The sequence below is a fragment of the Phodopus roborovskii genome, unplaced genomic scaffold, assembly GCF_943737965.1.
Source record: "Phodopus roborovskii unplaced genomic scaffold, PHOROB, whole genome shotgun sequence".
Classification (NCBI taxonomy): domain Eukaryota; kingdom Metazoa; phylum Chordata; class Mammalia; order Rodentia; family Cricetidae; genus Phodopus; species Phodopus roborovskii.
In genome coordinates this window covers 35,602,473-35,618,112 of record NW_026126511.1, presented here as the reverse complement: position 1 = coordinate 35,618,112, position 15,640 = coordinate 35,602,473, and the positions used below count along the sequence as shown (strand labels likewise).

The 15,640-nt window shown below is 42.4% G+C and overlaps 1 protein-coding gene across 1 annotated transcript in view; it reads left to right on the top strand.

Annotated features, from left to right (window-relative positions):
* Vwa8 (von Willebrand factor A domain containing 8) overlaps nt 1-15,640 on the top strand; it is a 296,436-nt gene that overhangs the window by 20,856 nt on the left and 259,940 nt on the right. Inside the window, exon 2 of the mRNA XM_051195337.1 lies at nt 1,805-1,882. Coding sequence (XP_051051294.1) covers nt 1,805-1,882 — 78 coding nt within the window. The remainder of the gene's footprint in view (nt 1-1,804; nt 1,883-15,640) is intronic.

Sequence of the window (15,640 nt, the reverse complement as noted above, 5' to 3'; positions counted from 1 at the left end):
TCCATGTTGTGTTTGTTTTCTCACAATCATGGAGGATAATGGATAAGGACAACAGAAGGGCAAACAAGCAGGATTTTATTGAGAGAGTAATAGTTCTCCTGCAGTAAAAGTGGGTCATAAAAAGGGCTGCTAAGTAGTGTTTTGGAGCAGGCATCATATGTCCTAGGAATCATTTGGTCCCACCAATATGTAAAATAGGCTTCTGGGTGGGATTAATTTGCCTGACTGGCTAATTTGAATTCTGATTGGTTGATAGATCAAGTGCAAGAGCATAGGCTCAGGAAAGCCTGCTGGCAACTGGGACACACACACACATACACACACACACACCTACATACACACACACATACACACATATCTATACACATACATACCTACACACACACACACACACACACACACATACACACATACCTACATACACACACAGACACGCACACACATACCCACACACACACACATATCTATACACATACATACCTACACACACACACATACACACATACCTACACATACACACAGACACACACACACCTATACACACACATACATCTATACACATACACACACAGACACACACCTATCCACACCTACACACACACATCTACATATCTATATACACATACACACTCACGCACACACATACACACATATCTATACACATATATACATACACACACACATATACACACACAGACACACACGCACACACACACACCCCTATACACACACACATACATCTATACACATGCACACCTACACACACACACACACACACACACACGACACACCAAGACGTGAGTGTGTGTGTATGTGTGTGTTGGTGGGAGAAAGGCACCAAAAAGTGGGTGGAGGGGGAGGGTAGGGGTGAGGGGAAGAATCAAGAAGTTAAAAGCAAGGGTTGGTGGCTGGCTGAAATCTTGATGGGTCAGAGCGTTGGGATATAAGATGTTGAGTTCACCAATTATATAAAGTTTGTCCTAAAACTTCAGTGTTCTCAGGGCTGATAGTGGACATGTTTGCCTTGGGCTGTAACCCTAAGTGCCTGTAGAATAGGGATGCCTTTCTCCTATCAGTTTGGTACCTATTTTCTGTATTATTTTCATACCATCATGACCGAATTACTTGACATAGGTATTTAGAGGAGAAAACATTTATTTGGCGTACAGTTTCAGACAGTCCAGTCTATTATGGTAGGGAAGGCACGGCATGGGACACTTCTGTTCACACCACGTTGGGCCTGGATAAGATGAAGAAAGTGGCCAGAGATACCTCAAGGACCCATCCCCAGTGACTTGCTCTCCTTATCTAGGTTCCACCCCCTACAGCCTCCAGAATCTCTTGAAACGGTGCCACCAGCCATGTGTTCAAGTCACCAGCCTGTGGGGGACCTAGAGTCAGATCATAAAAGTAACTGTAAATGAAATCTGATCAGGGTCCGTGGGGTGATCCCTCTCACTTCCACGTATATAACCTACCTAATGTAAGCGAATAAATGCTAAAAAATTAAGGCTTTTAAAATGAGTTTTCCTGTATCGTTGTTGCCTGTATTAGTATTGCTGTTAACATAAAATATGATTCTGGTTAATAGAATTTAATGTTGTTTTGGTAGCCTAGCTCTTGTGATGTGAAGTTTCTCAGCACTCACTTCTCTCTGATATGGGTTAGACTGTGGATAGAAATGTTAGACATGTCTCTGCCACACTTGTGTAGCATCTGTCCTTGGAGGTCAAAAGAATCGTCATTTCCAGAGTATAGTGTGTGTCACTTGTCCCTTGTAATGATTGTATTTCTTCTTTTTTAGGTGATATAGTTAATATTGGAGATGTGTCCTACAAGCTGAAAACACCCAAGAACCCGGAACTTGTTCCACAGAACTACAGTAAGAAATGTTATTTGTAAATGAATAATTTTTAAATTTCATTGTGGGCATAAAAGAATAATTAGAGTGGCTGGTATAAACCCAGGGTGCTGTATCAGTCTATGCAGTAAAGTATATAGTGTTTTTCTTGGTTTCTGTCATTTGCTTTGGAGTGGTTAAGTTGGTCTGGGGCATCTGCTCTCCTTGTTTGTGGCTTTTATCAGAAGTGTTCATGTTCTCACATACTGTGGCTTCAGTTGGACATTAGATAGAACAAAACCCATTCAGTAAAAATCAGTTGTTAATTTGGTTAGTTTGGATCATTTTATGAAGTTGTATGGACATCATAATCACTCCCATCATCGCTAAACACCCTCTGTGTCTGTTCCCTACCACGGAAGCCACTGTGCTCTTTGCCATACTAAATTAGCTGCATCTATTTCTTAGCTTTATGAAAATAGTATCATTATGGGGTATGTGTGAGTGTGTGTGTGAGTGTGTGAGTGTGTGTGTGAGTATGTGTGTGTGTGAGTATGTGAGTGAGTGTGTGAGTGTACGTGTGAGTGAGTGTGTATGTGTGTGTGTGTGTGTGTGTAATGTCTGTGTGTATCTGGCTTCTTTCCATTAAGAACACGAATTTGAGGTTCATCTATGTTGCTGAACCTATCCATTGTAAATTTTGTTTTATTGAGATTTAATTCATACACTACACAGTTTACATTAAAGATGTATTTTATGTGCATGTGTGTGCCTGAGTGTATGTATGTGTACTGTGTGTGAGCATGTGCCTAGAGAGAGAGAAGTGGTTGTGTGCCATGCTATGTCTGTGTTGGGGTCTGAATCTGTGTCTTCTACAAAAGCAGCAAGTGCTCTTAACTCTCTCTCCAGGCCCAAAGTCCACCCTCTTAAAATGACCACTCAGTGCTTCCTAGTTGTCCTGAGTTGTGCAGTTGTCACTACTGTCTCACCTCTGAGCAATTTTGTTAATCCTAAATAGAGAAGACACCTCTAGCATGGGCAGTCACTACTGCTGTATTTCATATTGTTCTGCAGTTGCCAGCCCTGGACATGTCATTGGTAGTGTGGCGTATACCAAGTGTTTTTTCTATCTGGCTTATTTTATTAATGGGATGTTTTTAGTGTCATGTTTGAGGTTGTAGCATGCGTTAACTTCATTGCTATTTATGACTTGAACAATATCTTATTGTATGAACAGTTTATATTCATTGTACTTACTCATTAGTTGATGGGCATTATTTCTTTCTGGGTCTATTATAAATAATTGCTTTGTACTGCTGTTGCAAACATACATAAGAGAGGAGTTGCTTGGCCATATTGTAACCCTGTTTAAAGTTTTGAGGAACTACCAACATGGTTTCAAAGGAGTTTCAACATTTTACATTGCCACCAGCTGTGCATCATGATTTCCATTTCTCCATGTCCTGGTTAGTACTCGTTATTGTCTCGGTTGCTTGGTGTTTGTTTGAGATACTAGGAATGGAAGCCTGGCCCTCATGCCGGTTACATCAGCACTAGCCATTCAGCTGTACCCCAGCCTGCTGTAATGCTTTTTGAAGATTTCAGACAGGGTCTCATGAATTTGCCCAGCATGGCTTTGAATTCATTGTGTTACTCGGCTAGAATTTGATCTTTCTGTCTTAATCTCATGTATATCTGGGATTACAGGCCTGTGCTACCAGGCTCTGCCTTTTTGACTGTAGCCATCCTCTTATATTCGAACTGAAACCTTCGTGTTTTTATAGCCAGTTCTCAAATGACTTGCAGTCACTTTATTTCTCAAAATAATTTCACTTTGTCTCTCAAAATTTAAAGACTCTTTCTAATAGCCTGGGAATTAAGTTGAACTTGGGAAGGTTGGCCTTAGATGTTTTAATCTGGCCTTAGGCCTCCTCTTCTATTCTGCATTCCTGTCTTTGGGTATGATATCTAAGCCCTTAAAGCAATGTTGTTCAGATTACTGCTTACTTACAAAGTAACACACATGCACGTATGTATGTATATGTGTGTTATATATGTATATATGAACTCTCTCTCTGATATATATATATATATATATATATATATATATATATATATATATACCCTTTGTCCCAGTATCCAAAATAGTGGCTGTCTGTTCCCTCCTCCTGCTTTTGTGCTATTATTGTCATATGAATTATAACCTTATACATAAGTCTGAGGTTGGGTGGTAGTAAAAGGGGTGATCATGCAAGCTTGAGTGAGAACTTAGTTTGTTTCTTAGAACCCACATAAACAAGCTGGGAGTAATGTCACGTGCTTGTGATCCCAGCACTGGGGAGGCAGATACAGGCAGATTCCTGGGCCTGAAAGCAAGCCAACTTTACCTAATTGGTGAGGTTCAGACCAAGTCTTATAAACCAAGAACAAAAATGCCTGAAGCATGATGCCCAGAGTTGACCCCTGGCCCCCTGGCTTTCTTCCATAAATGTATGTGCCCCCACCCCCCATTTTCATTCAGCCACATAAACATACACTCACAAAAAATAAAAGAAAGAAAGAAAGAAAAGAAGAAAGTCCCTGACAGTTTTATCATTACTGTTTTATAAAGTTGTCTTTTAAGGCTACAAAAGGAAAGTACAGAAAAAGCATGTTTACGTCTTCATGTTTACCCATGCAATTTCTTTTACGGTTTCTTTGGGTGAATTTGAATTGCTGTCTAGTGAGCTTTTATGTCAGCTTTTTTTTTTTTTTTTTTTTTTTTTGCACTGAAACTTGGCTATGGATGAATGCTGTGTTTTTCTTATTTAGAAATGTCTTAATTTTTCCTTTGTATTTTGAAGGGTAATTTCATTGGTTACAGATTTCTCAGTTGACAGTTACTTATTTATTTATTTTGGCATTTTGAATGTGTTATCTTGGTGCTTCCAGCCTCCCTGGTTTCTGTGAGGATCAGTAACCGATCTCATCAGTAAACACCACCATCACCAGCCCTTATGCCATGAGTTATCACTTTTCTCTTTATAGATATTCTTTTTTGGCTTTTGATGGTTTGACTGGGGTCCTATCCTAGAAGCCTTGTCCCCAGTGTGAGTGTGCTGGAATGATGGGACCTTTAAGAGATGCCTTGGCCCTGACAATGATCTGTTTCACAGAGACCAAGTCTTGCCCTTCCCTGCTGTTCATCTTCCCCATGCCATCGATTTCTCTTCCTCTCACAGACTCTTACCATGATGGCAGGTATTTGGTTATAACAATGGAAAACTGACTTAATATGATGTTTATTAACTGCTGACTTTTGACTTTATCCTGTTCAAAAGTTTGTCAGGCTTTTTGGTTGTTGAATGCCAAGATTTTGGTCATTTTTTTTTTCTTTTATCTCCCTTCCTCCCTCCCTTCCTCCCTCCCTCCCTCCCTCCCTCTCTCCTGTCCCATCTTCTCTAGAATTCTTATTATTGGTATGTTGATAGACTTCATAACCCCTGTCAGCACTTGAGACTGTTTCTTTTTCATTTCTGTTCTGTGGGCTGGGTTACATCAGTTCATCTGTCTTCAGGTTTGCCTTGTTCTGTGTCCATCCAGGGATCCTTCTTTATATCAGATGATTCTGTTACTTGCTCACATCTGCTTCTTAGCCCATGTAGTGAATTTTTCTATTACTTGCCCACATCTGCTTCTTATCCTGTCTAGTGACTTTTTTTTCTTTTTTAGTTATTGTAACTTTCAAGTTCATAATTTCTGTTGGGAGCTTTAAAATAATTTAAAATGATTTAAAATAATCAATGTCTATTGATATTGTTTGATGACGCATTGATGTCATGCTGTCCTTTAATTCCTTACTCGGTTTCTTTCAATTCTAGAGACATATTTATAATAGCCAATTGCTTGCTGTCCTAGTTAGCTTTCTATTGCTGTGAGAAGTACCATGGCCACAAGCAGCTTGAGGAGGAAAGGATTTATCTTCCAGCCTCCAGGTCAGTCATTCTGCAGGAAGTCAGGGCAGGGTCTCAAGGCAGGAGCCTAGAGTTGGGAGACCATGGAGGATCACTGCTTGCCCAGCCCGCCCAGAGCCACCTGCGCAGGGCTGCAGAGTTCAAAGCTTCTTGTCCTGAAAGCAGAGACCGAGAGCTTGGACAGAGGCAAGGAAAATATCTGGTAAGAAATTTTACAAACTGCAGGCACAAACCTGTTCAGAGCAGAGTTGCCAAATGCAGGGGCAAGCCATGTTTGAATGTCAGTTTCAATGGTCTGTGTGCCATAGGCCATAGGGAGGAGAAAAACTGTTGGAGCCTGGGGGCAGAGGTGAGGTTCTTGGCTGTGGCAATTCAGGTTGAGCTTTGTGGTAAATGACCAGGCAAGGTTCTGTGTGCTGCTGTATCTCAGTCTTTGGGTGCTGAGGGGGCGGGCGTGGGATGGGGCTATTCAGTACCAGGAGTGGGAGTGACACCTGGTATGTGATAAGCACATGTGCCGTGTTTTCAGATATTGTTTGGCTGTGTTCCTGAGTTCCTGATTCAACTCGATAAATCCGTATTTTATTTATGTGAATGTTCGCCATCAGTCTGTGCTGTGGTGGAGCTAGACAGATGGTGGTTCTTTACTCACACAAACAAGATACAGAGTCACTTTCCTTCAACATTTGCTCTTAAAATGCTCTAGCTGACTGCTTATGCTGACTAGTTTTGTCATCTCAACACAAGCTAGATAGAACCCTTGGAAGAGGCAACCTCAGTTAAGGAATTACCTCCATCAGACTGGCTTATGAGCATGTCTGTCGGCATTTTTTAAAAAATTAATAACTGATGTAGGAAGGTCCACTGTGTATGATGGGCAGGTAGTCCTGTGTTGTATAAGAAATCAGACTGAGCAAACCATAGAAAGCAAGACACTAAACAGCATTCCTTCATGGCTTCTGCTTACCTTCCTGTCCTGACTTTGACTTCCTTTAGTGATAGAGTGTGACATGACAGGATAGGCTGAAGTAAACTCTTTCTTCCCTAAGTTGGTTTTGGTAATGTTGTTTATCACAATAACAGAAAACAACCCAGGACCCCCTGAACATGGGTCTCAGTTAGAAGGCCTGGGCAGTCTAAGGGACCTCTGACAGTGCAACCAGGATGCATCCCTGGCGCACAAGAGGACTTTGGGAGCACATTCCCCATGGAGGGATACTCCCTTAGCCTAGAGACAGGAGGGAGGGCCTAGACCCTACTCCAAATGACTTGACAGATTTTATTGATCCCTCCTGGGGGGGATGGGAGGGAGAGGGAACTGGGATTGATAAGTAAAGTAAGAAAACAATAATAATAGTAATGAAAAAGAAAACAACCCAGGACACTACTGTTTGACAAAATGGAGTTACTCAAGGCTAGGCACAGCTTAAAGCTGCTATCTCGTGAAATAAGGCCTGACTTCAGATAAGCGCTTGGCACGGTCTCCACACCTTTGCTGAACACCGGGGCCTGCACCTCCCTGGGTATGCCTCACTCTCCTTGTAAATGTGCCTTTACCTTCTGCAGACCCTCAGGGTCAGCCAGAAGTAAGACATTAGATCTTCCTAATGTTTGCCAGGATATATGCTTGGCCTCCTAAGTTCCTAAGCATAGATTGGAGGAGCCTTGGGTGAGCATCTGGTATATATACATATATATATATATGTATATATATATATATATATATTGCATTTTTTGATCATCCTCCTTTTAACTCTAATGGGTTTCTCTGCTGCAGGCAGCTGTAATGTTAAATAATTGTAGTTGTTTTCGGTGGGGTGCACAGTGCTGTTTCTACACAATGAGCTTGAGTAGGTTAAATAAGGACGAACTCAGAATGAACATTGCAGAGCTGCCAGACCAGCTTGGGTGATAGCTCTCTGGGAACGGGCTTTTGGGGACACTCCAGCCTATTTTGTCCCCTTCAGTGGCTGCTAGGTGCTGGTGTTCACTGTGATGGAGGGTGGCTGGTTTACTAGATACCTCAGGGTCTGGGTGGCTGGGATGGAATAAGGACAAGTTAAAAACACCACCAAACTTGTTTTCCCCGAGGGTCTCCCATTTTCCTTGGATTAATGTCTATCGGCCCATTGAAGAAGCCTTTTGTCAACTTGCAGAGTTTTGGAAAAATTCATTTGGACAATTTTTGTCAGTATTCTCACTTGTGTTTTAAATGGAGAGATGAATTTTCAGAGGACCTTTGTTGTTCTAGTAATAGATTACCAGAATCGAGCTCTCACATTTGTTTGCTTTTGCCCGAGGAGTAATGAGGTACATGGTATTTTCTTTTACTTACCAGCCATTTTCATAACTCTGCTTACAAAATGCTTGTTAAAGTCGTTTTCCCATTTGAGGGTATTGAGTTGTTTGCCTTTTAAAATAGATTTTCACAAGGTTCCCATACATTGTGTCTACAGAGCCTTTGAATTATATGGATGTGTGTGTGTGTATGTGTAACCATACATTTTCTCAATCAGTTTGCGTAGTCATTTTTCATTGTTAATTTGTTGGTAGGTATTTGATTATATGAGCTTGTTTGTGTTTATCATGATATTTATGCCTTTTTCTAAGAAATTTATAGTTCTGTTTTGTTTTAGCTCAGTTTGGAAATGTGTTTGTCTTCTTTCTCGTTGTTGTTATGTCGCTCAGGCTTTGAACTCTTAAGCTCAAGTGGTCCTCCTACCTTGGTCTCCTGGCACCGGAGATTCCAAGTGTTTGGCACCACACAGCTGTCACAAAGCTTTTAGGAGGTGGCCATTATTATTCTTCATCTCTGTTGACTCTATAGTGATCATCTGCCCTTTACTCCCAGGACCAGAGCCCTGGGACATTTTTAATCCATCGTTCTTTTAAAGATTGGGATTTTAAGAAATCTGTTACATTTTATTAATCAGTTATCTTTGTGTGTGTGTGTGTGTGTGTGTGTGTGCGCGCGCGCGCGCGTGCACATGCGACAATAGGTGTGTGAGCACTCACATGCCACAGAGCATCTGTAGAGTTAGAGAACATTTTGTGGGCATTGGTTTTTCTCCCACTGTGTGGGGCCTGGGGATTAGACTCAGATTGCCAGGCTGTGACAAGTGCCTGTACTTACTGAGCTATTTTGTAAGCCTAGAAACAGCTTTAAAAAATCAGTTAATAGAAAAAGTTCCCGTTCTTTTATGTGCACAGGTGTTTTTGTCTGCATGCATGTCTGTGTGTCACTCGTGTGTCTGGTGCCAGCAGCCACAGAGGAGCACTTTGGAGCATGTGGACTGGAGTTGAGGGTGCTTGTGAGCCACCAGCTTGTCCAGATTATTTCTCCTAACATGCGCCTAACATATTATGTAAGGAGTAAGGTTTTTCCTCCCGCCGCTGGTCTGGTCCCGTCTCTGCGCCAGCCCCAATGAACACACTGAGACTTTGTATTTGATATAATTCTGTTGGCCCGTTACTAATTTCTTATCGGCTAGCTCTGTCTTACTTATTAACCCATTTCTGTTAATCTAGTATTTCCACATGGTCTTCTCTTACCAGGGAGCTGGCCGGCATTCTGCTTTCTCCAGACTCTCCATCTTGACTCCTCCCTACTACTTCCTCTTTCCTCCTCGTCTCCAAGTCCTGCCTATCTTGCTTTCCTATTGGCAAACAGTGCTTTATTCATGAACCAGTATGAGAAACATTTACAGAATGACATCTCCCATCATCTCCTCTTTTTTGTCTAAAATAAAAAGAAGGGTTTTATTCTCAACATAGCAAAATATATAACTTAACAGTTATCAAATAAGAATCACAGTTAACAGTTTCTCCTCCTATCCATCATTCCACGGGGATGAAAGTTAGCTGTTGGCCTTTCCTGTCCTTGAAAGGATTTATTACTTTCTTCCCAGAACTCAGCTCATTTGTGTTTCTTTAAAAAATTTTCTTTCATTGTAAAATTTTTTAAATTGAGCTATACATGTTCCCCACTCCCCCTGCCCTCCCCTTACCCCTTCCCCGCCATGCTTCCAGTTTTCTTAAGAGATCTTAAAATTTTTTTATTGATCGTTTGGGAATCTCCTGTTAAGGCACCCCATTGTGCTCACCTCTCTCTCTCCCCATGCCCCCCGTTGCCCCACCTCCAGGAAAAAACAAACAAATCTATTTTGTGGTGTCCATATGTTCACCAGAGCATAGTTATATTCCTAGTGGCCAGCCTTCTAAGGGAGGATGAGTCATTCTCCTCTTTCAGCACCAGAAGCCATCATCTGAGAGCAGGGTGGGGCCAGCCCTCCCTTGTCCTCGGACATTAATTAACATGGCTTCAGGTGGCAGCCTAGCCTACAGGCATCCACATGGGGTTCAGTGGTTACAGGGCTGCAGACATCAATGCTGCCCTTGGCTGTATCAGGACTACTGACTCACTCACGGTTGCCACTGGCTGTGTGGGCTGTGAACCTCGACTTGGCCTCAGGTGGTCGGTTACACCTGCCACTCACATCAGCCTAGCACCCTGAAGTGCCAAAGCCTGAGGACATCACCAAGGCAACAGGCCGTGCACAGACTGCATATGTTCTCGTGGATCTCAGGCTTAATTGCCCACAGACACCATCATGGCCTCTGGTAGTATCACAGACCATGGTTGTCCTTGAAGGAGATCCAGTCCAGAAACAAACCTTTCTGTCATTGTTGCCCAGAGTGGATGGGTGGGGGGATCCCATGATTGTGCAGCAGGTTCTGGGCTGAGTCTGCATCCGCATAAGCTCTGGGCTGTTGCACACTGTCCTGCCAACCCTACAGGGCAATGACAACATGTCGATCTCAGCCGTCTGTCTCTCTCACCTATCCCCACCATCGGGTCTGCAGTTTCGCCTCCCTCCATACATAGCACATGGACTGCTCCGTTTTTCGGTCTTCCCCAACTCTCCATCACAGACTTGTTCTTTGTAGCCACGCCTGGCTTGGCTGGCTGTCTTCCATAGCCCCCCCCCCCCCACCAGACCCCACTGGGACTCCACTTGGCTTTCATTTGAGTTTCTTTGTGTGTATGCTGTGTGTGTGTGTGTGTGTGTGTGTGTGTGTGTGTGTGTGTGTGTGTGTGTGTGTGTGTGGTGTTTTCAGAGGCCAGAGAGGTCACTGGATCCCTGGATCTGGAGTTACAGACACTTGTGAGCTGCCTGCGTGAATGCTGGGAACTGAGTTTGGGTCTAATGGAAGAGCAGCCAGTGCTCCTAACTACTGAGCCATCTCTCAATTTCTTTGTATTCTTAACTGTGTGGTGAGTTTGGAGAAACTGATTTTTTTTTTTTTTTTTTTTTTTTTTTTAGATTAACTGTTTTGTTCTGGTTGTTAGGTTGATGTGAAATGCTCTTGTAGCTCTCATCATCCCAACGGTGGGAGTCAGGAACATTTATTTTTAATGTTTATTATTTAATGGCTTTTGTCTGAGAGCATTATTGTAGCAGACAGCCTTTCTTTTCTAGGGGTAAGACTAGTGACATAAATTCTTCAACAAATTGTTATACATGTCTGCAGAAAAGTGAAGAAAATAGACCTGTAATGCCTTCGTGCCAGGAGTGCAAGCTTAAGTGAAAAAGGGTCATTTCTTTTGATTTCTGGGTCTTTTCTTATTATGAACGTAGCACATTTTTCATAATAGTAAATTTGAGAGTCATGGGGTAATCCTGCTTCGTAGCAGAAAATAGGAAGACTTCTTTAGCTCCAGGTCTCGGGGAGATGCTCTCTGAGGGCAGATTGGGCTTTGCCACTTTGAGCTGTGTGAGTTCTCTAGGGTGACTATATGGAGATGGTGGCTTCAGCTATATGGATTTGTTAGCACAGTCCGCTCGCAGGAGGGAGCGTGTAGGATGGTACCTGACATTTAATGCAATGTCTGATGAAGGGTCTATGGACAGGTGCAGGGTCCTCTGTGGTTTGGATAGTCAGGGTTAGCATTATTCTTTCCAGCCCTCATGTGGCCATTTCCAAGTCAGTTGAAAATCCTGTATCTATCAACTCTTCCTGGAGTCTTATTCTTGGACTCTTACATAATGCTACCTTCTGGATACTGCTGAGTATGAGGGGTTTTATCTTATTAAGACACCCTAAACATGCTCGTGTCTTCATTCAGTCTTTCTTTAAAAAGTAAATCTGAGCTGGGCAACTTGGCTGATTACAATTAAGGTCCAAAACGTAAGGATTCCTACATACAAGATTCTCACAGTCTCTAAAACCCTCACCAAACCCAATACAGTAGCAGAATGCCCACCATAATATCTTCCTAACATACTTCCAGGTTTATAATTTTCACAGAACCCTTATGGAAGCATCTTTAAAAACCTTATTTGTATTGTTTGTAGCTTGCTCTTGGAAATTTGCCTGAAGATTTTGCACTACCACTGGGTAGCCTTTAGATTGCCATTTGCATCTGCTTGTGTTTGCTGTCTCTGTCACTGTTCTTCATGCCCAATCCCCACCTGCCACTTTTGCATATAGGGAAGGTAGTAGCATCTGTTTGCCCAGTGGTAATTGATAGTGGTTTCTACTATTTTAACTGTATCTCCTCGCTAGATAAAGTGACTAGGTGTTGGACTTAGAAAGGGAGGTGTGACTCGGTCAACTAAATCTTCAAAGGGTCTGCACAGGCAAAATGCAGCAGCTATGTGATGATCGGACAGAGAAAGTGTATGTTTTTATACACTTCCTCTATTAAAATACTGTGTTTATGAGTTTCTCTCCCTTTCCAAGGAGTGGTTCCAAAATGGGGAAATTATAGTTCTTTAGTTTCACTGTTACATAATGGATGAGAGATTATGGCTTTAGGTTCTGAGGGAATTTTGAAACATTTTTTAAAGAGTTTTAAAAATATATTCTTGGGGGAGCTGCTTATTTGGTCAAGTGCTTGCAATGCAAGTGTGAGACCCTGACTTTGATTCCCACATAAAGGCCAGATGTGGTCTGTTACCCCAGTACTGGAGAGTGCTGTGGGTGGAGACAGGCGCCTCTCCTGAGCCCACTGAAAAGTGGAGGAATTGGTGGTGCTCAGGTTCACAGAGACCCTGTCTTCAAAATGTGAGGTGTCCACAATAGAGTAAGACGCCCAGCATCAACCTCTGGCCTCCACATGAACGCGCACGCGCCCACACCCCCCCCCCCACACACACTCTCTCTCTCTCTCTCTCTCTCTCTCTCTCTCTCTCTCTCTCTCTCTCTCTCACACACACACACACACACACACACACACACACACATTACATACACATTGATAAATAAGATACTTTTCAAATGGTCTTTCTTTTTTTGTAAAGTTTGATGCCCATTTTTTTCTCCCTGTATTTATGTTTCATTTTAGCTCATCCTAAGGATATCCTTTATCTTTTGGGTAGCTGACTTTTAAAACTAGGCTTAGCATGGTGGCCTTTGCTGTGGAAAGGAGCGCTGCCAGCCATCCTTCTTCTCGAAGCTTTTCTTACCAGTTGGGAAAGTCACCCACAAGGAAGCGGTCAGAAGACTTAAGGAAGGGCAAAGCCAAGACGTTTCTGATTTCAGTTTGATTTCCTGTTTACCTTCTCAAAATGCCTCTGGCACTTCAAAGTGCACTTTCTTTTCCTTGGAATTAACCCTGCAATGGAAGGAAGCACGGAGTAGTGTGAGAGATGATAAAAGGAAGTGCTTTTTATTTCTGAGAAATCAACAGAGTAGGAGGAAGGAGGAGAGGCGCGCTGCAGCAGTGACAAAAGCCCTGCTCCGGCCAGGCTGCTCTGGCCAGGGGACAGGGACCAGGGCACTCCCAGCCAGGAGCCTAACATTCCCTGGCCGACTGCCAGAGAGCAGGACCATCCCTCTCACAAGGCAGCTGCTTATCTCACCTCCGCCAGAGACATGCGTGCTTGCCTCTGCAGACACTTTATTGACTTCTCACCTGCACGTCTCTGTCTTCACGTGTGGGGCACATGCGACATCTTCTAGTTTGGCAGCTAGCCTGGGGCCTGCACCACACACACACACACACACACACACACACACACACACGCACACGCACACACACACACACACACACACACACACACACACACGTGGGATGGCTCCTTGGTATTTTATTATCAAGGTCCTGTCAGCTCCCGCCTCTATCATTATATCTTCCCTGTGGCATCCTAGTCCCGACTGTCACCTACAAGTTTTGGAGTGGGTAATGGGTAATTGAAGCCCTTTTGCTGTTTTGTGTGAAAACTGAATCTCAAGGCTTAGATGAAGTCAGCAGCTTTTTTTTTTTTTTTAAATACTCTTATATTTTGTGCTTGAAGTGAAAATATTTTGTATCAAAGAAAGTATTTCTGCCAGCGCCTTTGAGGTGGTGCTCCCCAGGTAACAGGGTTTCAAGAGATAACTTTAAACCCACCAGGGAGGTAATCCTGATTCCTTGCATAATCTTGTTGCCACCTGTTGAGGTTATTTAAGGTCACTGGAGGATACCCCAAACTTTTCTCGAAGCAATTAGGCCCCAAAGGTTTTCTGTAATCATTATATACACAATTATGCTTTCAGAATGGATCACAGGATTGGAGGCTTCCCATTTATAAATAATTCAGAGGCTTGGGAAATTCATCAGCGTCATAAATGTCAGATTAACATGGAGAAACAATGTGATTTTTGTGTTAATGTAAATATTGTAGGACAGTCACAGCAGCTAGTATTTGTACAAAGGTCACGCAAAGGGGAAGCATTGCCTCAGTTTCTTTCTTAATAAAGGCAGAGGTTGAGGAAATGGGAAAGAGGCAAGGCCTCCAGTGCTTAAGCTCTTCTTTGTTTATATATGTTTTTAATTTATTCTTTGACAATTTTATACATGTATATAAAATTCTAGTCACATTCATCATCCCACCCTCTCACATCCTCCCCTTTTCACTGTTAGTCCTGAAATTCTTCAGGAAAAAAAAATCAAAAACAAACAAACAAAAAACAAAAACCAACAGTTGGACCATTTTGGACAAATTAAAGCAAGCTTTATTCAAATTTTTAGTACTGAACAAGGTCAGGACCACCACTCCCCTGCATCACCTCCTGCCTCTAGGTTCCTTCATAGTTTGAATTCATGCTTTGGTTTCCTACAATGGACTGTGATTCAGGATATGCAAGCTAAATAAATCCATTCTTCCGAGGTGCTTTTGGTCATTGTTTTTCACCACAGCAATAGGAACCCGGACTAAGACTAATTGTCATCTGCTGTGGTCAGCATGTTTTATAACATATCTGATATCCCTCCTGACATTCTGTATTTCTTGACTGAAATGTGTCCAGTGCTCTCTGCCGTGAGATGGACAATTTTTGGCTGTGTAATAGGTTAAAAAGGATTTCTCTAGTTCTGCCTGGCTTTTTGGCCATGTTAATGACCATGTTTAAATGAGAAAGTGAACTCAAATACAAACCCTTAACTTAAAAATATCAATTTATAAAGAACCCATGTATGTGAAAGATTACATACTTAGTATACAGATAGTCCTACAAATTGGTGAGAAAAATCATTCGACCAGTAGAAAGTAAACCAAGGATTTCAGCAGGCACACACAGAAGAGGAATACATGGCCAGTGGGTGTGTGAACAGTGTCGTAATCCTTCATGACAACCAGCCAGTGGCAAGTTTCTTTGTAAGGTGCTAGTTTTCATAATCACCTTGGCCAGAGTTGAAAACTGTCATGCCAGACATGAAAAGTGTTCAGGAAATGGCATTCCGATATAACACTGGCAGAAATATCAGTTCCTGTGACTTTTCAGGAGAGTGAAATGACAGTTGCTATTAAAGTGAAAAGATTGCCTCTCAGACTTCCAGATCAAGAGGAATATCTGTTCTTAT